At 36.2% G+C, this 26,257-nt stretch overlaps 1 protein-coding gene across 2 annotated transcripts in view; it reads right to left on the minus strand.

Annotated features, from left to right (window-relative positions):
- The window catches only part of LOC106872164 (ruvB-like 2), a 96,704-nt gene that overhangs the window by 69,250 nt on the left and 1,197 nt on the right, over positions 1–26,257 (minus strand). For both annotated transcript variants that reach the window (XM_089352338.1, XM_089352339.1), the window contains 3 exons: positions 7,305–7,359; positions 6,559–6,683; positions 3,854–3,926 (listed from right to left, as the gene is read on the minus strand). In XM_089352338.1, coding sequence (XP_089208464.1) covers positions 3,854–3,926; positions 6,559–6,683; positions 7,305–7,359 — 253 coding nt within the window. The remainder of the gene's footprint in view (positions 1–3,853; positions 3,927–6,558; positions 6,684–7,304; positions 7,360–26,257) is intronic.

The following is a 26,257-nucleotide window of genomic DNA, read 5'->3' on the forward strand; positions in this document are numbered from 1 at the left end:
GATGCTATATTTCTGATAAGACAGCTTCAGGAGAAATACCTAGCCAAAGATAAACCTTTGTACCTGGCTTTCATTGACATGGAGAAAGCCTTTGACAGGGTCCCCTGATCCCTTATCTGGTGATCAATGAGGAAACTAGGGATAGAAGAATGGTTACTGAGAGCTGTACAAGCCATGTACAGAGATGCTGTCAGTAAGGTGAGGGTTGGCAACGAGTACAGTGATGAATTCTGGGTAGAGGTAGGGGTCCAACAAGGTTCAGTCCTCAGCCCCCTCCTATCTATCATAGTCCTCCAGGCAATAACAGAGGAATTCAAGTCAGGATGCCCCTGGGAGCTCCTCTATGCTGATGACCTTGCACTAATTGCTGAGTCACTATCAGAATTAGAGGAGAAGTTTCAGGTGTGGAAGCAAGGACTAGAATCGAAGGGCCTTAGAGTCAACCTAGCTAAAACCAAAGTCCTATTAAATAGGAAGGTAGATAAAACACAAACCCCTTCAGGTAGATGGCCCTGCTCGATCTGTAGAAAAGGCATAGGTAGAAACTCTATAAGATGTATCCAATGTAAGCTATGGACACATAAGAGGTGCAGCAATATCAAAGAAAGGCTAACTAGCAAGATAGTTTTTGTATGTGGCAGATGCTCAGGAGCAATAAACACTGAAAATGTGCAAAGAACAACTTCCACCACATTCAAGGGAGAAAAACTAGAAGTAGTTGATAGCTTCCGTTATCTAGGTGACCAAGTTAGTAGTGGGGGAGGGTGCGCTGAAAGTGTAGCTGCTAGAATAAGAATAGCCTGCGCAAAGTTCAGAGAGCTCTTACCTCTGCTGGTGACAAAGGGCCTCTCACTCAAAGTAAAAGGCAGACTGTATGACGCATGTGTACGAACAGCCATGCTACATGGCACTGAAACATGGGCCATGACTGCTGAGGACATGCGTAAGATCGCAAGGAATGAAGCCAGTATGATCCGATAGATGTGTAATGTCAGTGTGCATACTCGACAGAATGTAAGTACCTTGAGAGAAAAGTTGAACCTAAGAAGCATCAGTTGTGGTGTGCAAGAGAGACGATTGCGCTGGTATGGCCATGTGGCGAGAATGGATGAGGATAGCTGTGTGAAAAAGTGCCACACCCTAGCAGTTGAGGAAACCTGTGGAAGACGTAGACCCAGGATGACCTGGGATGAGGTGGTTAAGCACGACCTTCGAACATTGGGCCTCATCAAGGCAACGAATTGTGACAGACCTTTGAAAATATGCTGTGCGCGAGAAGACTCGACAAGTCAAGTGAGACCATAATCCGAGGTCTCTGCCTAGGGTGTAGCTAGCCCATTTATGCATACCTTTCCTTCATTGGACACTAAACTCTGCTTGCAAAGACCTGTTGAGGCAAGTGAAATTGAAATCGAACCAAATTCAATAACTGGCACTCATACCAACCTCTCCTTCATTGGACACTAAACTTGGCTTGCGAAGACCTGTTGGGGCAAATGAAATCGAAAACATGATGGCACCTATACCAGTGGAGCACTAAGAGCACCGTCCGAGCATGATCATTGCCAGAGCAGTTGTCTGGCTTCCGTGCCAGTGGCACATAAATAGCACCATTTGAGTGTGATTGTTACCAGCGTCTCCTTACTGGCACTTATGCCGTTAACATTCGAGCGAGGTCGTTGCCAGTGCTGCTGGACTGGCTCCTGTGCAGGTGGCACATAAAATACACCATTTTGAGCGTGGCCATTGCCAGTACCGCCTAACCGGCCTTTGTGCCAGTGGCACGTAAAAGCACCCACTTCACTCTCGGAGTGGTTGGTGTTAGGAAGGGCATCCAGCTGCAGAAACTCTGCCAAATCAGATTGGAGCCTGGTGTAGCCGTCTGGTTCGCCAGTCTTCAGTCAAATCGTCCAACACATGCTAGCATGGAAGGCGGACGTTAAACAATGATGATGATGATGATCTCAATCTATTGTCATATCCTCCAAGAGGCCCAACAACTTGAGATCAGTCTTCACCATTTCATCCCAAATCTTCCTGGGTCTCCTTCTTCCAAGGGTACCATCTACTTTCAGTGTTTGACACTTCTTTATACAGCTGTTTTCAGTAATACGCATCACATGTCCAAACCAAAGTAGTCCTCTCTCTTGCATGCTACATTTGATTTCTCTTATGCCCAACTTTTCTCAACAGATTTGCCCTTCATCGTACATGCACACTGCCTTCATTTATCGTACATGCATACTGCCTTCATTTATCTCTAGTCAACACATGACTTCTGCATTCAGAGCCATGTCTCACTACCATGAAGTATAGCCATTTGTACACAAGCATCATATAACCTACTCTTCACTCGAAGAAATTGTCCTTTTTGATACCAACAGAGATAGTAGCTCTCTGAACTTCCTCCATTCTAGTCTTATTCTGGAAACAATACTTTCAGATATTCCTCCACTAATGATAAATTGGTCACCTAGATGAGAGAAACTATCTACAACCTCAAGAGAGCCTCCTGGGCATTTGAGGGAGTCTTGTGTGCCCTTAGTGCTTATTGTTCCTGCACATATGAAGATGACTTTAGCTGTTTATCTACCTGCGATTCCACTGCACCTCTTATGTGTCCATAGCTTACACTTGGTGCAATGAATGGAATTACTTCCAACTCCTTTCCTAAATAATGAGCAGGGCCATTTACCCAACAGAAAAAGTCTTGTCTGCTTCCTTGCTAACAACATTTGGTCTTTGCTAGGTTAACTTTAAGGCCCTGACACCAGGCTTTGCTTCCACACCTGGAATTTCTTCTCCAGTTCTGCAATAAGAGCAAAGTCGTCAGTATATAGTAATTCCCATGGGCATCTAGTTTCGAATTCCTCTATTATGGCCTGGAGAACTAAGATGAAATAGAGTGGGCTGAGAAGTGAACCCTGGTGAGACCCTACTTGTATGCTAAATTCATCACTGTTTTCAAGGCCAACTCTCACCTTACGACAGCACCACTAAACATAGCTTGTACAGCTCTAACAAGCTACTCTTCTCATCCTAACTTCCTTAGAGACCACCAGATAACAGAGTAGGGGACCGTGCCAAAAGCTTTCTCCAGGTCAACAAAAGCTAAGTACAATGGCTTACTTTTGGCTAAATACTTCTCCTGCAGCTGTTTCACTAGGAAGATGGTATCTGTGGTACCCTTCCCAAGTACAAAACCAAACTGCAGCTTATCTAGTTTAATTGTATTCCTAATCAATTAAGCTATAACTATCTCCATAATTTTCATGACCTGGTCCAGCAGTTTGATACCTCTGTAGTTGTTTCTATCTAAGAAGGCATCACCTTTACCCTTGTAGCAACTAACTATAATACTACTACACCAGTCATTTGGAATGGCACCTTCCTACATAACTTGATTATATGGTTATGGGTGACTAGGCTGTATCCTACACCACCAGATATTTTAATCATCTCAGTAGTGATTCCTGATGGCCCAGGGGCTTTCCTGGTCTTCATATCCTTGATTGCCTTATCTATTATGTTGCTATCAACTCTGATGGTTGGTCCCTCAATTGGTTTGCTATTTGAAAGACTCTCCTCCTCCAGTGCATTTTCCACATTTACTAACCTTTCATAGAGGCACTTCTATGTCTCTGATCTTAATAAACATATTGAAATGCAGTTTTAAGAAAATCAACTTTTTTATGGCAACATTTTATGCTAGTTCAAGTATTTGTATGTTTAATCTCATAATAATTTTGATTCAAGCAAATATAATTTAAACAGAAGAAGACAAATATGTTTAATAGTTTTTTTTTTTTTAAGTCAGTAAAATGAAACCTGTAGGGAAAAAAAAAACACTTACCCATTGCTATAGCAGTTTTGCCAGAACCTGGTTGTCCTGCAATTAGAATTGCCCGGCCAGCAATTTTTCCTTCCTGTAATTACAAAGAGTACTCTTGATTGTATGTACCAATAGTAAAAATAGTTTCATATTGGCAAATCTGTTGTTACATAAATATGTCTATCTTTTCAGTGGTACTATACCATCTATAAACTCTGAGTGTACAGATGTAAAAGCATACTGAAAAACTGCATAAAATTTCAAAATACCAAACCGTTTAGGATCAAAACAATGTAAAATTAACTGGTTAATCACAATGCATAGGATTTGTTCTCCTAATTTTGTGAAAAATAAGACCAATTTTTATATAGATTTATTTTCAACTCATTTATTCATCAGTGGCTCAAAGAAAATATAAGAAAGAAGAATGACCATTTAGAAAAAGAAATGACTTGCATATTGCTGACTAGTATAAGATGTCCAGGCTATAAGATGTCCCAGAGAGAGTCAGCAAAAAAATTGGCATGTTCTGAATCCCAAATATTCAGACTGAAATTATAGGAGCATGTCAATCCAATGCCAATCTAATTGTAAAAAACAAAAGATGCTGCTAAAGAGGACATTATCCCAATGGTTCAGTAAAGCCAGACCCAAAGATATTCCACTATATGGACCAGCTCTGTCAGAGAAGGCCAAAAGTTTAGCAGAGCATTTAAACAAGAGAGTTTAATTCTGCAAATAATTTTTTATCCTAGCAAAAAGTGCTGCTGATAACTGAACTTGTATATTCAAGAGACTGATAGTCGCGATTTTTTTCAATGCAGGCAAAACTGAATAGTACAACAGAGCCTTTCTAGAAGTTACTCAAGACAGAAAAAATAAAGGGAAACAAAAATGCTAAAAATTACCATCATGAAGATTTTTTAACATGTCCAAAAATGATAAAAGAAAATTATTAGCCATCCATCAATCCATTCAAATTCTCTATCTACTATTCCTAGAAGGGTTGCTGGGGTAGAGTCCTCAGCCACCTCCTCCACAGCATTCTATCGGAAGCAACTGTCACTACACTTTCTGGCTGAATTCCGAAGTGTGACTAACTGAGACTGGATATTATCTAACTATCTCATCATTAGGTCTTCTGCTAGTTGGCTAGGTTTGAAGAAGATGTCTTGCAATTCTTTCCTACAACATTCTAATCACATGTCTGTAGTACCAGAACTATAACTTCTCAATGTGAGGAAGCAGTAGCTTGACCTGGAGAGACTCACTGATCTCCAAGCTATGCACCTTGTTGAATAATGTTTCTCCAGAGATCCTTCAGAGGAGCCCCATTTTGGTCACTTGTCTCTGTGATTACACAATTTGGGTCATTACCCAAAATTCATGACCATAGGTGAGGACAAGCATAGAAACTGAATTGAAGAAAATAACTATCAATTAGGAAAAGAAACAAATTGCGTTCATATGAAGACACTTCTTACCACACAACCATACCTGCACCTACAATTAAGATTTTTCAACAATTATCTCAAGTCCTGTCCACAAGATACTTTATGGCAGCTAATATGCTGTTGAGCTTTCTGACAACCAATCATAATAAAATTTTGTTTTATTGATTTATATTATGGTGAATAAACTTTTAGTTAGAGATTTTTTTTTCTTTTGCCAATAAGGTTTGCTTGTTTTTTTTTTTTGGGGGGGGGGGGCATCCTTTGTTTATTACATTTATTTACAATTTCTATTGCTCATTTTTTACATGACTTCATTATATATTTCTTGCTTGCATTACAATTTTCTAAGAATTTCATCTTGTAAAAAGCATTTCTCTCAAGCAAGCAAAATTAGTTTAACAGTAATCTGAAGAGCATTTATTTCATATCTGTAGCTGAAAATTTCTAGAGATTGATAAAACTAATGTACTGAGAAGTCTTTGCGGTTTGTAAATGTAAAAATCCACATTGGATACAAGAGCACAGAACAGCATATTCCACTGTTTAGGTTAATGGGGTTGCAAGGGAAAAATAGGTCATAATGTTCAAATGGTTAAATATATCTCGGTTTATTTAATCACTTTACACAGCAGAGATAATTACTTTCTTTGGCAGGTCTCATAACTTCCAAACTTTTTTCACCTTCACTTCTTTCACAGTTTAATATGCTTTAGATAGGATGAACCAATCTAGGAGTGCAATTATTAACACAGATAAAATCCTAATGCCACAATAAATACTGTTTGCTCTATACAATAAATATCATCATCATCCTTACATCCACTTTTCCATGCTTGCATTTGTCAGAGTTCAAATATTTTATGGCCCTTCCTGTCACCAACCCCCACCCCTGTTTCCAAGCAAAGCAATATTTCTCCATGGCCAGACAAGTTTGCATAGAAGACTCGAAACAAAGGACAGCACTTGTATGATAGTGACACTATTGCATGATATCAAGACAGAGCCAATAACATACAACATTCTTTCAGTTTTCATCTACCCAATCCACTTACAAAACTCTGATTAACCTGGAGCTATTGTAGAAGACACTTGCCAAGGTGCCACCCAATGGGACTGAAACCAAAATCATACAGTTGAGAAGCAAACTGCTCAACCTCATAGCCATGCCGGTGCCCAGCCATCTATCTTCCATACATAAGAAAGCATTATTGAATTAGATACTAGTAGAAGTTTCATAATATTCTATATTATTCTAGAAATTGTTGAGCATACTTTAATTATCTCCATGATGATGCCAGCAGCTTTACGAGCAGCATTTTGGCCTACCATCCCCTGGGAAATATCTCTTGCTTCAAGTGCATCATTGAGACCAAGACCACGAATGTGTGAATGGGCACCTAAAAGTAAAAATAAATATTTATCATTGGAAAGGAACAACAGAAAAGGAAGTAATTAAATTTAAACATAAAACATACTTAAGTAAAGTTACACTGTTTTTAATTAAATTTGTTGTTAAATAGAGATAGTTTTACAATATTTTTACAATTCCATGATATTCTATATAAGTGAGTATATAGTCTTCAGAAAACCTAATGTATAAATATTCACATACAAAAAAAAAGCACATTTCTTTTTATATGTCTATAAATATGATTATTTTCCTGCAGTTTTAGCATTTGCAAATGTTAGAGCAAATGAGTTTACGACAAAAATAGCTTTTCTCTTAACCCAAGCCCAAACATGATCATGGGCAACTACTGGTCTTCCATAAAAACAACTTTGCCCAGATTTGTGCCTCGGAATGTAACTTTCTAGGTGCAATCCTATGGTCATTCATGACTGAAGAGGATCTTTATCTTTTAGTACAGGTGGACCATGCTGGGACACTGCCATGAAGAATTTTTAGTTGAATGATGGAAAGATTTTTCTCAGTACTTGAATGGTATATGGTTGTCACAGCAAGCTCCAATTTCAAATATAAAACATCTTTACATGTTCAGATACATAAATTAACTTACCAATTCGTTCAATTCTAGTGACTTCACGTATTTCTTGAACTTTCTGCACAGTAGGCTAAAGAAATGATAATATAAAATTTCAAATTACTTACATAAACAAATACAAACTAAAATCTTCACATTCCTTCTCATACAGGTGTCTATAAAGATCTCTACCTTGAGTTGATAGAAGTTTCCTGTTCTCTTAACTACATCCCAACACCCCTAAAAAACAGACAGCAAATGATGGTGGCATTATGTTCTATATCTCACTTTTTAAATAATCAATATTAAACTTGTAAGCTTTCCAGAATGTGCTTAGCTTTGAAGAAAGAAATTATCATACAATTTTTTTTTTAAGAGACACACTTGGGGGGGGTGAGGGTGGGGGGGAGACCCAAGAAGACAGGAGATGAATTAGTGAAGGCTAACCTCAAGATGTTAAACCTCACAGAAAAGGTGACAATAGACTGAGATGGTTGGTAATATGCTGTGCTTGAGAAGACCCGTCCAGCAAAAATGAGGTTCAGTCAAGCTGTCTCTCACAACTCATCTATCATCAATCCCTCCATCACTTTTCTAACTACAGCACAGCTAACTCACATTGTCTCCTTATTACTGTCCCTTATCACTTCTGCCTCCTCCCTGACCCACTCCTATTTCCTTCACTTTACCACAAACTGATATTCATCATTGATCATACCACTCACTACTATGTGTCCTATTGTGTCCACCACACTCCCCCATTTCTAATCATTTGTCACACTCTGTTCACACTCTTGTAAACTTACCCACCCACACATTCTTTTTGTTCCTCTATCCTGATTCTTTTTTATATTCACCTTGTACCTTTAGGTATATCTCCACCATCTCTCTCTTTCCACCTCCCTCAATACTATGCCCCCACTCAATTCAGACATCTTCTCTTGTAAGTTCTTTAGTGTTGATGCTACAAAAAAGTGCCCAATACACTCTGTAAAATAGTCGGTGATAGGAAGGGCATCCAACTAGAGTAACTATACCAAGGCAGAAACTGGAACTTGACTCGGTCCTTTGGCTTATCAGTTCCCATCAAACTATCCAACCCAAGCTAGTATAAAAAAAACACATGAAACAATACTGATGGGTACAAATCTTTTCACTCTCAACATATTTGATGTCAGTGAATGTGACATATTAAAAGTTTCAAAAACTTGGCTTTTCCCTTCAGTTAAAATTGTGCTAGCAATAATCTCAGTAATTCTTCAGATCAATGCTTCTCAAAGTAGGTGGCACTGAAACTGCTCCCCACCCACCTCTGCCTGGTAATTGATGAAAAATTTTATATATGTACTAGGGACAAGAGGGTAGTAAACAGGTGAGAGAAGCATTTTTACAGTTTTTTAGTCTGTCTCTTTGTCTCCTATTTAAATATTAACTTTTAAAAATTTTATGTGACATAATTAACTACTTGTTAGCCATAATCACAATGACAAGAGACTTTGAAATGTGAGAAAATAAATATAAACACATATATACTACCTGTGCATGTAAATTATAAACAATAGACTTAAAAGACGGAGTCAAAATTTGTAGGTATTTCCTATATGCAATAAAGGCAGCCACTGCATGTGGAGTGTCAGGTAACATCCTGACATCTGCATATATACATACTTGAACATTGTTGATTTTGGCTAGGGGTGTCATTTGTTAATATATCACCTCGTATATATAAAGAAATGTGTCAACTAAAACATGGGTACAGAAATCAATATATATGTGTGCAATAGGGATACAACTTTTTTGCAACTCTTTAGTCCTATATCATATTCTGATGAGCTTTTGCTAGAAAACAATGAAAATCGTTTTTTTTTTTTTTTTTGTATTTGATCAAAAAAGTTCACCCATAACTAACTTTAAAATTTTTATACTCGGTTGCATTTCGGTGGATTTCCAAAAACTAGAACCCTGGTTGAATAATAAACAAAAAAGGGAAAAAGATCCAAACATTTAATCCATAACTGTTAAAAGAACTGTATTCTGCATTCCAGAACAATAAAAAGGTAAGTCATATAAAGTCAAATTCGTCAACAGTCAAGTTGCGGCAAGTCGTTAGAGAGAATGAAATGCAATGGCAGGTTGGTTTTGTTCTTGTATGTGGCTTGTAGTTCTTGCACAACCTTGATTACTCACTCACAGCAGTGATTGCTTCTGCTGATGTTTAGTTTTGATGGCTAGTTTCCAGTGATTTGTCAAGCATTTCAAAGCAGTCTTTAGCTCTGCATAATCTTCAGCTCTATACATTTGGTCACTGAACCAGTGGTCTGCCCAGTCATATGAGATGAACAGGCAGACTATCTGCAATCTTTCTCTCACATCTGGTATGAGGAAAAATGCAAGAAGGGCTAAGATTGCTCATGAATTCTATCTGGAATGAACGGGAACATGAAACTCAGAGTAACAGTCTTATGTTATATTTCTGCTGCTTTTAAATAAAGTAAGTATATATAGCTGAGTTTATGAGTGTGTGTGTATGTGTGTGTATACAATTCATACATTTACACAATTCCAAATTTCTTGAATGAAACAATCGGAATTAATATTCTAAATACCATAACCTAGGTAACTGCATCATTTTTTCCGTCAAAATCAATCACAGTTACCAATAAAATCCATTAAACTGCGCAAAATAACATCCCCCCCCCCTAATAAAACCTAAATTTCCTCTTTCTACGACCTTTACAAATCCTTTCAACTCCTACTTTCTCTTATGCATACAAAGTCATAGATTAAACTTTCCTTTTAGTTACGCTGTATGTAAACAAACAAGTTTGTTTTTCGAAGCGCTGAAATGTATGGTAGTACAAGTAGAAAAATAGATTTTATTCAACGCATAGATACTGAACAGTATACATATAAGGGATAAAATCCTTTTTTCTTTTTAAAAGCATCTATTATACTATTTTCCTTTTGTTTCTTGACTCCCATAAGGCATCTCAGAACATTCACGCTTTAGTTTGACCGACAAGACAACACATTGCAAAATCACTGAACTTCATTACAAATGTAGGTAATTTTTCAGATTAACACCCGCACGATTTTCACTAGGGTGTTAGGGTTAGGGTTTTAGGGTTACGGTTAGGGGGTAGTCTTCAAGTTTAGGGATAAAAAAAAGTAAATAAAAATCAAGGGAAGTAACTGAACGTCTTACTGTCTTACCAGTATTATCCGTACTACTTTGTTTATAAATAAATCACACATGATTTGATTGAAGTTAACTGAGAGATCGAAAATGCCTCGTGGAAGACCGGAATATTTTTATTTACTTTTTTTTACCTCCCTAAACTTGAAGATTACCTTATTTTCATCTTATCTACATGAATTTCTATGGCGGAATTCAACCCCAAAAGAAAAAAACATTCGTTTATTTTTTGGCTGCCATTTCTGACGTTTATAATGTTGAGTAGGTTAATTTCTAGAACTGCATGCTGACCCTTCAATAAATATCTAATATCTGTTGAATTTCATTATCATTTCCATCGACAAAGTTCTCTCCTTCTGTCGCATGCTATTTTAGAAAAAAAAAACCCGTGTGTAAAAAAAAAAAACACGTGTGTGATTTATTTATAAACAGCTAAAAGAAAACACATTTCAGAGTAGTACGGATTATACTAGTAAGTCGTTCAGTTATTTCCCTTGAATATTTTTTTGTTTTCTTTTTTTAACACCCTAAACTTGAAGATTACCGGGTTAGGGTTAGTGTTACGGTTACAGTTTTAGGGTCAGGGTTAGGGTTTTAGGGTTATGGTTTAGGGTTAGTGTTAGGGTTAAGTAATCGTGCGGATGTTAATCCGCAAAATTACCGAAATGTGAAAACTACCGACCCTGCCATTTATTATAACTTTTGTTGTTCTGTTTAATATATATATAGATTATGCCTCCAAAGAAGAGAGCTAGCTGGGGAAAGAAAGCAACAGGTTTAAAAAGACAGCAACAGACTGCAGCAATTCACCACATTCCAGAAGCTACTTTGAACATAATGCAAAATGGTGCATCAACATCTTCTGCCCAATCTGTTAGAATTCTGGCAAAAATGATCGCCAGCAATTGCTTCATCAGAAATTGCCGTCCTAGCTCCTGTGAAAAGGGATTACCCTGCTATGTATAATCAGGGCAGTGCAAAAAGTTGTTTTGCACATATCATTTGTATAGCCAATTAGACGGACGAAATTTACGTACGATTAATAATGTTACGCAAAACAGCCTTCAAACTTGCCCTTTTAATTTCATCGTCTTTTGAATTACGAACATATTTACATCATAAGTGTTTTTTCGTTGTAAGTCTTTCTTTTTTAGTTGATTTTCACCTAGCAAGACTTATCGTACATGGCGTAATAAGTCACACCCGTACAACGTCGGGTTATACTGCTAGTATACATATATATCTATATGTAAAAAACTGAAAATGTGTCTGTCAGTCTATCCGTCTGTATGTGTACATCACTAAAACTCAAGAACTACCCAACAGATTTCATTCAAATTTTACACATGCCTTACTTAGGTTCCATGCAGTGTCATAGGCCCCAAAAAATTTCAACTTCTTGTCTAATGTGAGCTCTTACACTATTTCACTATTACATGCCAAAATTGAAACAATAACATCTCTATTGTAATGGGAGATAATACTTTCAGTTTAATACTACCACTATTATTACTGAAAATATTAAGTGAAACTGCTATCTCACATATATACACACACACACGTGTGTGTGTGTGTGTGTGTGTGTGTGTGTATATATATATATATATATATATATAATTATGTGTATTTCTTCTATCTTAATGAATAAAAATTCTTCTGATAGAATAAATGGGTTAATAGAAACCAATGTAGCAAAGAACACAAAATAACTGTGGTTTAGTTCCTGTTTTTAAGGCAGGAACTCCTTGAAATTTTGGGTATTTGAGTATATTTAAGAATTTAAGGATTGGATATATATATATATATATATATATATATCATCATAAATATACAGGGATTAGCAATTGAGTTGCTTCTCCAACATACTGAAAATTTAGAAATAGCAGTCAAAGAACTACTGATTCCAAACTACAAATTTTTCTCTAAAGCGGATGGCGATATTTATGGCACACATAGAACAAAAAACCGGAGGGAAAAGCGTAAACAAACCAAGCCTTTAGTTAATTGGATACGAATCGTTTCATGGTTAAGTGAATGGAAATTTCACTATTCCAATCTTCAGCCCAAATATTCCGATAAATTTGAAAGTGTCTCTAAAAAAATTCACAGTAATTTTTGGCCATGCGACACCAAAAATCAACGATAAGAAAGGCACTTACGAATTCATCGGCTAGTGAGTTCAGGCATCTCACCTCAAAGAAATCTATTCCATGTGCGTCACAAATAGTCCCGTATGAAAAGAAGTCCCGTGTGGAGGGATTACGGTTTAACCATCTAACTTAGAGATATCAAATATAAAATATACAAGAATAAGGGCAAGAATAAGGGCAGAGAATCGTCAATTAATAATAGAATTAATAATTAACAATTTTGCCAAGTAGTTCAGTATGAAAAAAACCTTTATCGGTAAAACTATTTATCATCATAAATATACAGGGATTAGCAATTGAGTTGCTTCTCCAACATACTGAAAATTTAGAAATAGCAGTCAAAGAACTACTGATTCCAAACTACAAATTTTTCTCTAAAGCGGATGGCGATATTTATTGCTAATCCCTGTATATTTATGATGATAAATAGTTTTACCGATAAAGGTTTTTTTCATACTGAACTACTTGGCAAAATTGTTAATTATTAATTCTATTATTAATTGACGATTCTCTGCCCTTATTCTTGTATATATATATATATATATATATATATATATATATATATATATATATATGCATATATATAAAGGCAGGTTAACTAGCAAGTTAGTTTTTGTTTGTGGCAGATGTTCAGGTGCAATAAAGACTGCAAACAAACAGGAAACAACTTCTATCTCATTCCAGGGTGAAAAACTAGAGGTAGTCGATAGCTTCCGCTATCTGGGCGACCAAGTTAGTAGTGGGGGTGGGTGCGCTGAAAGTGTAGCTGCTAGAATAAGAATAGCCTGGGCAAAGTTTAGAGAGCTCTTACCCCTGCTGGCGACAAAGGGACTCTCACTCAGAGTAAAAGGCAGACTGTATGACGCATGCGTACGAACAACCATGCTACATGGCAGTGAAACATGGGCTGTAACTGCTGAGGACATACGTAAGCTCGCAAGGAATGAAGCCAGTATGCTCCGTTGGATGTGTAATGTCAATGTGAATACCCGTCAGAGTGTAAGTATCTTGAGAGAAAAGCTGAACATTAGAAGCATCAGTTGTGGCGTGCAAGAGAGACGATTGCGCTGGTATGGACATGTGGTGAGAATGGAGGAGGATAGCTGCGTGAAAAAGTGCCACACCCTAACAGTTGAGGGAACCCGTGGAAGAGGTAGGCCCAGGAAGACCTGGGCTGAGGTGGTGAGGCAAGACCTTCGTACATTGGGCCTCACCGAGGCGATGACTACGGACCGAGACCTTTGGAAATGGGCTGTGCGTGAGAAGACCCGGCAAGCCAAGTAAGATCGTTGCCAGTGCCCCTGGACTGGTTCTTGTGCGGGTGGCACATGAGATGCACCATTTTGAGCGTGGCCGTTGCCAGTACCGCCTGACTGGCTCCTGTAGGATTTTCGAGCGAGATCGTTGCCAGTGCCCCTGGACTGGCTTGTGCGGGTGGCACATAAAAGACACCATTTCGAGCTTGATTGGCCTTCGTGCCAGTGGCACGTAAAAGCACCCACTACACTCTCTGAGTGGTTGGCGTTAGGAAGGGCATCCAGCTGTAGAAACTCTGCCAAATCAGACTGGAGCCTGGTGTTGCCATCCGGTTTCACCAGTCCTCAGTCAAATCGTCCAACCCATGCTAGCATGGAAAGCGGACGTTAAACGATGATGATGATGATAAGTGTATATACTGGCATATCTATAGATGTATATACATGTATATAGATTTATATGCATATATGTATGTGTGTATATGTGTGTACATATATATATCTATGCATAGATGTATATGTATACAGGTATATATATAGAGAGAGATTTATGTGTGTATATATATATATATATATATATATATATATATATATAAATGTGGAGGTGCACTGGCCCAGTGGTTTAGGCAGCAGACTCATGGTTATAGGATCACAGTTTTGATTCCCAGACTGGGAGTTGTGAGCGTTTATTGAGCGAAAGCACAAAGCTCCACGAAGCTCCAGCAGGTGGGGGTGGCAAACCCTGCTGTACTCTTTCATCATAACTTTCTCTCACTCTTTCTTCCTGTTTCTGTTGTACCTGTTGTTCGAAAAAAGTTCATTTTCTATGTTTTCATTTTTATGTTTTCGTTTCTCATTGTGTTTAATGTTTTTTTGATGTCCTGTACCCATATAGGCATGTATGTCTACATAAGCACAACCTTTGAACATTAGGCCTAACCGAGGCAATGACTTGCGACCGAGACCTTTGTGAATATATGTTGTGCGTGAGAAGACCCAGCAAGCCAAGTGAGACAATAATGCGAGGTCTCTGCCAGGGGTGTAGCCAGCCCACTTATGCGTACCCTTCTTTCATTGGACGCTAAATTCCACTTGCGAAGACCTGTTGAGGCAAGTGAAATCAAAATCGAACCAAATTCGATGACTGGCACCCATGCCAACCTCTCCTTCATTGGACATTAAACTCGGCTTGCGAAGATCTGTTGGAGCAAGTGAAATCGAAATCATGATGGCACCTGTGCCAGTGGAACGCTAAGAGCACCGTCCGAACGTGATCATTGCCAGAGCAGCTGTCTGGCTTCCATGCCAGTGGCACATAAATAGCACCATTTGAGCGTGATCGTTACCAGCGTTGCCTTACTGGCACTTGTGCCGGTAGCACGTGAAAAAACATTCGAGCAAGATCGTTGCCAGTGCCGCTGGACTGGCTCCTCTGCAGGTGGCACGTAAAATACACCATTCTGAGCATGGCCGTTGCCAGTACTGCCTGACTGGCTTTCGTACCGGTGGCACGTAAAAGCACCCACTACACTCTCGGAGTGGTTGGCGTTAGGAAGGGCATCCAGCTGTAGAAACATTGCCAGATCTCAATTGGAGCCTCGTGTAGCCATCTGATACGCCAGTGCTCAGTCAAATCGTCCAACCCATGCTCGCATGGAAGGCGGATGTTAAACGATGTTGATTGTAGGTACATGTAGGTATGTACATATATTATATGTATGGATATATGCATATATTTATATATTATTTATATTATTATATGATCGAACGCCACGCATCCTTTTCCAAGTAAGTTTTATCTTATATATATATATATATATATATATTTTAAAAATAACGTCGACCACTAACATGGACAATTAATGCGCTAGAAATAGATCACATTTTGTGTCTATTAAGACCTAAAAAGTTCTCAACATGAAATATAGCAGCATACCAAAAACGTGAGCGGGCAAGACATTTAAAATCACCTAAAAAAAAATCATTATTAAACAGGAACCAGGTTTCGGATTTAACAAATTCTTACCATTTGTCTATTCCTCATCAGCCTGATTTGTAATGTAGCAGTAATTTTCAGAATCGTATACATAGTTGCCCACCGCCATGTGTGCGCGTGCATATGGTTCTGCTAATTACAGCTTAATGGTAAAGTTCAAAAGTCTTCGTTTTGGCATGCTAATTCCAGGAATATATCCGCAGAAACTATTTACTGCGTCAAATATATTCAGAATGAGAACATGAGTAATGGGTAAATATTATTATAAGATCTGGTAATTAGTCATATATTAATATATTAATTAATATCGATTAATTATCAGGGGGCCAGCACATTTAAAGAATCAAAGAGATTCAGAAATATTATCTGCAATCTCAGGGGATTAAGGTACATTTTAAAAATAACGTCGACCACTAACGTGGACAATTAATGCGCTAGAAATAGATCACATTTTGTGTCTATTAAGACCTAAAAAGTTCTCAACATGAAATATAGCAGCATACCAAAAACGTGAGCGGGCAAGACATTTAAAATCACCTAAAAAAATCATTATTAAACAGGAGCCAGGTTTCGGATTTAACAAATTCTTACCATTTGTCTATTCCTCATCAGCCTGATTTGTAATGTAGCAGTAATTTTCAGAATCGTATATATAGTTGCCCACCGCCATGTGTGCGCGTGCATATGGTTCTGCTAATTACAGCTTAATGGTAAAGTTCAAAAGTCTTCGTTTTGGCGCGCTAATTCCAGGAATATATCCGCAGAAACTATTTACTGCGTCGAATATATTCAGAATGAGAACATGAGTAATGGGTAAATGTTATTATAAGATCTGGTAATTAGTCATATATTAATATATTAATTAATATCGATTAATTATCAGGGGGCCAGCACATTTAAAGAATCAAAGAGATTCAGAAATATTATCTGCAATCTCAGGGGATTAAGGTACATTTTAAAAATAACGTCGACCACTAACGTGGACAATTAATGCGCTAGAAATAGATCACATTTTGTGTCTATTAAGACCTAAAAAGTTCTCTCAACATGAAATATAGCAGCATACCAAAAACGTGAGTGGGCAAGACATTTAAAATCACCTAAAAAAATCATTATTAAACAGGAACCAGGTTTCGGATTTAACAAATTCTTACCATTTGTCTATTCCTCATCAGCCTGATTTGTAATGTAGCAGTAATTTTCAGAATCGTATACATACACATACATATACACACATACATATCTACACATACACACATATATGTATATATATATATATAAAAAAATATAAAGAAACAAACATATCAGTGCACATAAACATAAACATACATGCATCCAACCAAGCATATATACATACATATTCATATATATATCTTTTTAAAGAATAATAACATCAAAAATATATATATATGTATATATATTCAAAAAACTACACAAACACATAGTTTCATACTAAAATATGAATGTATACACACACACAGATACACGTGTATATATGAACATTCATACACATACATTTGCAGACACATATATATTTTTTTTTGTATGTGTTGTTACACGAATTTACATAGAGATTCATACTTAAAATTATACACTCCTTAGTACGTATATAAATACTGTCGATGTGTGGTAATTAGTAATAAAGTGGAGGGATATTTATCGGAAGGTAATTCATATATTAGTAAATGAGATATTGAATGATTGAAAATTAATTAATAAATAATAAAGTTAATGGGTGGTCTATTAATCTACATAAATTGATTATTTTATTAATATATGTAAGAAAAGTTGGGCTGAAATAGGGGTTAAAAGAATAAATATTGCTTAAAAAGACAAAGATAATATTATAAATAAGGTTTACTAGAGTAATTCCGTAACATATCTATCAGTGTAAAAGTTTTATTGAGATTTGAAAATAAAATAATATTATGTTGATCAGTAAATTATGCGTCATATAATGAGAAATTTAAATGTTTGGGATAAATCTTGTTACGAGAACAAATATGATTGTTTTAAAACTAAAGATGTTTCTAGGAAGGTTGAAATGATGAATTAGGATCGTAGATTTAGAAAACTCTCACTAAGGTACAATGAAATATGAAAAAGAAAAAGTAAGGTTAATAGGGCATTGTATATTAAGCAATTGATGTAGGTAAATTTTACTATGAATTAAACTAAAAATGATGCGCTATTTTGTGTTTAAAGATTTTATATGAGTTCTAATTTAGGTTTACAAATAAAGAATATTTAGATAAGATATGTCAATCGTAATCAATCTATGATATCTTTTAATATATGAGGGACTGAATGTCATGTTTTTCTAGAACTATTTGAGGAACTCATGTATTATGAGTTAATTTGATAGCGTTTTGTAAATAAGTGAATGTTATTTAAATGCTGTAAACACGTGTTGCTGCCAATGTTTACATCTGTAAGAGTTTTCAATGAACGTGTTTACCAGTTTATTCTTTGAAAATAAAATGAAAAACATTTCGGTATTACATAAGGAACAGAATCTTCCACCCTTTTCATATGGCCTAGAAATAGAAAGAATAAACCATTCTAGTTTAAATTTTGTTATTGTCTTTAAGTTCCCAAATTAATTTACTAAGGCTCGTGGTATTTCGTTTGTTTCTGTCTCTAAAAGAAGAAAAATGATTAGAAATTCTTGAGGATATTGGTGAAGAGGAAGATCCAATATAAGAAGAAACACCTGTAGGTGTACTGACTTGGCATTGATATATAGTGTTTTTGAGTTTTGCTTTATTACTTAAAAACCTAATTCTTTTGCTATTAACTTCAGAAATAATGATTTTGTTGTTATGACTATTACTATTATAAATCTTGTTATAATTATTGTTCCTTGGTTTATTATTAGTGTTATTATTGCTATTATAGTAAAGGTTAATAATGTCTGGCTTAATGTAATTACTGTTGGTACTCTCTTGCGGATGTAAAAGCCTCATATTATGTGCGAATATTATTTGTGAGATGTTTTTCATGTTAGAGAAACCAAATCTAACTGTGCGTATTTATGACTGGGAAGTAATGAGAATGTTTTGGAAAATTCTTATTAACAGCATTTTGGAACTGGGAGACCAAGTTTGATTTTACATTTTTACTAAAAGGTAGTATCATCCAGACATTTTTATTGGAATCTGGTTTAGAATATTTGCTAGTGTTATTTCTAAATAGTTTTAGTTTATTATTATTATTTTTGTTGAAAAAGGGTTTAAACTGACGGTTATCTCCCCTATTTCGTGAAGGAATATTTAGCTGGTTATTATCGTTAAAAATTCTATGATGAGAATGATAATTATTGTTGCTATTAATATTAAAATCTATATTATTATTATTATTACGGGAATTGGTTTCATAAGTAGAATAAATATAGCTAACTTTTTCTCTATACCCTGCTTTTAATAAGGCTGAGTTATAAAAGTCAGCTTCCTTATTGAAAGTATTTTCGTTAGTGGATAAATTGGATAATTTAAGTGAAATGTTCCTAACTAAATTTCTTGTTACCGAATTTGGATGATTACTAAACTTTCTAATGTATTTAAGGTTAGTGGAGGGTTTGTGATAAGGGAAGAAGGTTTTTGTATGTAGGTCTAGAGTGACATCCAGGAAGTTGGCTATAGATGTTTCGTCTTCAAATATTATACTAAAGCCCATTCTACTGAAAAACCTAGCTAGTCTATTTTTAACTTTTTGTATTTTTTGGTTTGTGGTATTATTCAAATAAAGCAAACAGTCGTCGCTGTATAGACCACCCTTAACATTCGGGAATTGGTCTTCTAATTCATAAAGAATGTATGTGCAGACCAAATCAGCTATTTGTGCTGAGTCGGAACTTCCCATAGGGACATCAAATCTTTCTGGGGTGTCCTTACGTATCCATAATTTATTATTGAATTTAATTATAGAATTTCTTGCTGCTGTAATAACTTTAAATTCCTCTCTAGGGAGGCCCGCCTTATTGTGAGCAAACCAAAGTGCTTTGTTTAATATAATGGGGTTAATTGATGAATAAAAGTTAGATATGTCAAACTGAATAAATTTGGTGTTATGTTTGTCATTAATGTTACGAAACCATTCTACTACCTGTAGAGAATTAGACCATAAACTAAGTTTTAATTTTTTGACTAAAGTAGGTATGTATTTGTCATGTTTTTACTAAGAATACCTATATCAGATTTGGATGGACAAATTAGACGTAATTTAGGGCTATTCCATAAGTTAATCTTATGGTCTTTTAAAACGAAATGGGGTTGCTTAGGGTTTAAAGGTTCAGTTCTCTTTTGTAAGTCATATTTCTCCATGATTTTTTTCGCTTCAAGGTTAGCATTCCTTAGTGCTGTTTTACTTGTGATTCGGTAGTTTTTTTCTATTTCTCTTTTTAGTAGATCATTATAATGTTCCTTGGATAATTTATACATATTTCCTGTTTTATCGGACTTAACTAGTACATTTGTTCTGATTTGTATTATCGTTAGCCTGTAACTTTTAATGTCTTTGTTTTTAAATGAATTTTAATTCTTTATGATGCATACTGTATTTTAACATTAATTTTAATATACTATACAGATTATATGTTTCTATTGCTTTTTTATTTATTTCCCTGGGACGAATACAAACTTAACCAATCAATACAACCCAGAACTAACAGTATAGTATGAACGTTATTGCTGTTTCGCCAGGCGACGCAAATTAATACTGTATTTAATATTTATTTAATATTTTAGAAAGACCGATGTATCTTTGGAAATAACATAAGTCGAAACGACTTAACCAGAGGGAGGGAGGGATGGATAGATAAGGGAAACACACAAGGATTAAATAAAGCAAATATGTTAGAGAGGGGGAAGGGGTGAAGATGGAAGAGGAGAAAAATAAGTTTATAGAAAGGATAGACAGAGAGAATAAAAGAATAAGAGTAAACATTGGTCATTCTAAACTAATAATAAAAATAAGTAATAAGATAAATATAATCAACCCAAATTCATATATTTAATTTTATCTGAAAGAATCCACAGCATGGCCATCACAATTGTGTGACACTGTCAAAACATCATCCCAGTATATACCAATGCTGTAGAATCACATTAAAAAAGCATTCCTATATTATAAGGTTTTACAGGATAGCAGCTTTACTAATAAAATCTTTTGTAACCTCCCAGAATATGTTCCACAATATTTTATGATTTGTCCCACTCTTCTTAAATGTGAGGACAAATATCGGGAGAAGACACTTTTTATTAGATTATCACATATCCAGAAACTATAAATATAGGAAGTTGTTTAATAGGAACACAATTTCTGTAAAGGCTTTATATCAAGAAGCAACTGATGATTTGGACCAGTCCTTGATGCACTTGCAGCAATAAATCTAAATGGTCTCTAGAGCAGGCATGCAATATATCTTTTGTTCATCAGGCACAGGTATCAGCAAACTTTGGCAAAGGTTGGACAAAGACGAAATGTTTTATATGGTTTGTCGAAGAAAACTTTAAATCCAGATACAGCAGCTATCTTTTATACCTTTAGATGTCTCCAGAAGAGACATGCAACAACCCTCTCAGCAATAAGGGCAAGAACATCAAATGGAAGATCCTGATGTTCCATGTGCCTGCTTGAAAAACTTAAGGTCCTCCAAGAATTGTATAAATACCAGGAGCAAGATATTTTTATGTCCCCATTTTACAAAATACATCTTAGCAAGAGTTAAGGATAAACCATTGGATACATAACACATTCTAGTGTTGGTTTACATAATTATTTGATATTCAAAAAACTGATTATATTTCCGGCAGAGTTAATTATCTCCCTTAGATTTCTCTGTCTTGTGCTACTTGTGCTCATTCAAACTTCAATTGCATTGAATGTAGTTGCTGATCTACCTTGTTCTTTTTATCAGTTTAATAAAAGGCAAAATAAATTAATATTTCAACCAGGAAACTCTGGGTAACTGAATCTCACTAGACTTTTTATGGTTTTTATTATTATGATAATATTCTTACTCTCTTAATTGATTGAATGCTATATTACATGTAGAACTTCATATCACACAGTATGTGTATGTAATCAACATCATCCCATCCTTTAGCATATGTTTTCCATGCTGGAAAGGGTTGGATGGTTTAACCAGAGCTGGTGAGCTGCACCAAGTTCTAGTTTGATTTAACTTGGTTTCTACAGCTGGATGGTCTTCATTACGCAAACCATATTACAGTGTATGCTGGATGCATTTAATGTGGCATCGTAAGAGTGCTTCAATATGGCACTAGCACACAACTCTTGTAGTCAAATCCTCATCACGAAGGGGAGTGGCTTTAACACTTCTGCTGTGGAGGATGGGTCTTCTTGAGTATGGCAAGGTGCCAGGTATCTCAGTCTTTTGTCATCCCATGTGAGAGGTTCAGTGTCTGGAGGTCATCCTTCAGTACTTCGTCCCATGTCTTCCTGGGTCTCCCTCTTCCATGCATTCCATCCACTTTGAGAGACTGGTACTCTTTTATGGAGCTGTTGACATCCATCTGCATCACATGACCAAACCAGCACAGTCTTCTCTTGCCCACTGCATCTAATTCCTCTTATGCCTAACTTTTTTCTCAATACACCAGCATTCTATCCAACATGTACACTTACATTTCACATCCAGCAGAGCATACTAGCCTCATTCCTCTCTAGCCTTTGCACGTCTTCTGCATTCAGGGCCCACGTCCCACCACCATATCCATATACAACATCATACAACCTTTCTTTTGCTCAGAGAAAGAAACTTTTGCTTGTTAACAGAGGTAAAAGGTCTCTGAATTTTCTCCATGCCATTCTGATTCTAGCTATTACATTTCTGTACATCCTCCCTCGCTACTAATTTGGTACCCTAGGTAGCAGAAATTATTCACTACCTCTAATGAGCCTCCAAGGCATTCAAAAAAATCAATTTCCTGAGTATCTGCAGTGATCAATTGACAGACAGACAGATAGCTAGATATTGACATATATAAAATCATTACATATCAGTTGTGCCTTTCCTCCAGGGAATAGAGTTTCAGGACTTTTAACCTCTCCCAGTAACTTACCTGTTGCACCAAAGTAATTTTCTTAGTGGAGTGGCATTGGACCGCCTCAGGTTCCGCCATTAATTTAAGACTTTATAGTAACCATAATTGGGAGCAATAATCCAAGCAGATGAGAATGAATGTTCTTCATAGAAGCAACATGATTTCCATTTCTTGGCTTCTGAATGATATGAAAATCCAACCAGTCAGTCACCTGCACCAAGCTATCTTAGAAATATGCAGACAGAATGATGTATTTCCACTCGTCCTGTGTATTCTGATTGCAATTTGTTTGTGGGCTGATAACAGAGTACTTGGAACTTCTCAACACAGAACTGCATATCATTTTCTTCAGTCCACTTGTATATTGTCTTCAGATCTTTATGTAGTTCTGAGATATCTTCAGGGTCCTTGAATGCTTGATTGTCAGCATAGCTAGTTTGAGTGGCTGACTATGACTGAGGACATGCCTGTGAGAGCCATTATTAACAGTAGTGGTCCCAGAATAGTTCAATGAGGAACTCCATTTAGTATTGATGGCTCCTCTATTGGCTGCAATGGTCTATCTTTTTAAAAGTCTAGTTTTCCAACAACACCATGGTCATGCAGTTTGTGACAAATACCATGCTGTGATATATCTTGACTTTGCCAAGGCTTTTGGCAAAACCTTGGTAAAGTCAAAATATGTCATATCTACATTTGAAAGATTGCACTGTTGCTTCAATAGCCAGTCATAATGCTGTAGTAGATATATAGCGAAGCTCCATCCTTGATGGAAGACATGAAGCTTGTTAGTAAGCAAACCATTTACTTTTAGGAACATGATCAGGTTCCTTCTGACAATGAATTCCATGGCTTTGATTTGTAAAGTCAGAGAGATATGGTCTAATTCTTAGCATCTGCTTTGCTTCCTCCAAAGTGGAAGAGTTCGGGCTTATAATACCTTCCTTTAACATTGAGGAGTTTGCCACATGCAAGGAAGCCCTGGAAAAGTATCTGCAATGATTTTGCAAGAGTTTTCTTGCAGGTCTTTAAAAGAATAACTGAAAAACCATCAAGTTCACCTCATGAATGGCCAACAATACATCTTTTATGTCAATGTAATCAATGGTTGTCTCTTCTCTATGTGAATCTGCAGTGTTGAAGAACTCTTCAGGCTTTCTTAATTTCTCAGTAGAGAGGCAAAAACAGTTTGAAGTTGTTTGTTGAGTATTTTGCTTATCCTCCTGGTCTCTGCGGTAAGTGAGCCATTTTCTTCAAACCCTAACACTATTTTGTAGTGCACTGAAGCAGATTCTTTTGCAAATTTGTATAAAAATTTCGGGTTTGTTTTTATATTATCAACTCCCCTAGTTTCTATTTCTTCCCTTTCTTTTTCATGGGAGAGTCTAAGTTTAATTTCAATCTTTAAAAGTGCCTTTTTTGAGGTGGCACTATAATTGTTTATTTAAACAATTTGAGACCTTTGTCTCATATGCACTCTCCTGTCTTGGAAAATGTTTGTGTATTGGCCCTTCTCTTTGGGACATACATATATTTTGGTAGTTTTGAATACATATACATCTGTGAAATTAAGTATTTGTTGTAGAAAATAACAATGCAGAATAACAAACGAGTCATTTTGACTACAAAATATCCTACATATTAAAAGTAAACCTCTAAAATAAATAATTCATTGGAGTGTTGATAAATATGACCTTATTTTCCTGTCATTTTGACATTTTAATTTACATCCTCCTACACTACATTTTTCAATATCTCCAATTAGAAAAATGGCATAATTACAGATTTCTGCCTCCCACCCGACTTTGAATGATAACTTTCAGAAAAATGAATATTTTTTAATGAAATTTTCTACGAATATATGTTATATCATGTAGATTCCGAACATACAAAATTTTGTAGGGAAAGTTTTTTAGGAGGGGGTGGGGTGGAGAATTTCGGAAAATTCACCGGAGTCCACTTCAATTCGTCTTAAGTTTCAAGAAAATGGATATTCTCTACAAATATACCTTGGACTATGTAGATTCCGAGGACATAGGAATTTTGATGGAAAACAATTGGGGGTTATTTTTGAGAACTGTTCCCCACTCGGGGATGTTTCGGGACAAGTGGTCCATATTTGTTTCATTTTCTCCATTTTGTGCGTTTGTGCATTCGTAAATTTCTACTGAAGTCACAAACAGACAATGAAGTCAAATGAAGCCCTCACCAGAAAACTCGCTATGCTAAAAATAACAGCTAATGGTCTGGTACACAGAAATATGCTATTAAGACGACTTATCTGTTGATCATCCAGTCGGCGGCGGGCAGAAATCTGTAATTATGCAGGAAAAAATTTAAGCGAAAATGTCATTATCACAAAGTTTAATAAAGTACTTACCATCATTAGTGACGGCTTGGGCACTCTAGTCTCGTAAACTCATATCACATTAACTAAAAAAAATTGTTTTTTTTTTTTGGTAAATTTTCTGGCTGTGTGGTAAGTAGCTTGCTTACCAACCGCATGGTTCCGGGTTCATTCCCACTGCGTGGCATCTTGGGCAAGTGCATTCTACTATAGCTTCGGGCCGACCAAAGCCTTGTGAGTGGATTTGGTAGACGGAAACTGAAAGAAGCCTGTCGTATATATATGTGTATGTGTGTGTGTATATGTTTGTGTGTCTGTGTTTGTGCCCCCAACATCGCTTGACAACCGATGGTGGTGTGTTTACGTCCCCGTAACTTAGCGGTTCGGCAAAAGAGACCGATAGAATAAGTACTAGGCTTACAAAGAATAAGTCCTGGGGTCGATTAGCTCGACTAAAAGGTGGTGCTCCAGCATGGCCATAGTCAAATGACTGAAACAAGTAAAAGAGTAAAAGAGATTAACACCTGCACGATTTTTCACTAGGGTGTTTTAGGGTCAGGGTTAGGTTTAGGGTTACGGTTACGGTTAGGGACGGAATTCCCTAACCCCCTAACCGTACCCCTAACCATGACCCTAAAACTCTAACCCTAACACCCTAGTGAAAATCGTGCGGGTGTTAATCTGAAAATTTACCGTTTTTTTTTTTTTAAGGAATGTTTAGAATTGTAATAAAAATAATAAACTGATATAAAAAAATTTAACTATAAACCTCAAATGTCATACGATAAAAGAAAAATTTAATGGTTTTACGACCAAAAGCATGCAGGTCTTGACATGCATTGAACAGCAGAACGCAAATTATGTGAAGAGAACAAGCTTCAAACATCTAGAAAATGTGGTAACATCTGTTTGTTCAAAGAATCTTAAATAACAAACACAAAAGCAATAATTTAGTTATTTAGAAATTAAATTCTTAA

The sequence above is a fragment of the Octopus bimaculoides genome, chromosome 5 (assembly GCF_046866305.1).
Source record: "Octopus bimaculoides isolate indiv1 chromosome 5, ASM4686630v1, whole genome shotgun sequence".
Taxonomy (NCBI): Eukaryota; Metazoa; Mollusca; class Cephalopoda; order Octopoda; family Octopodidae; genus Octopus; species Octopus bimaculoides.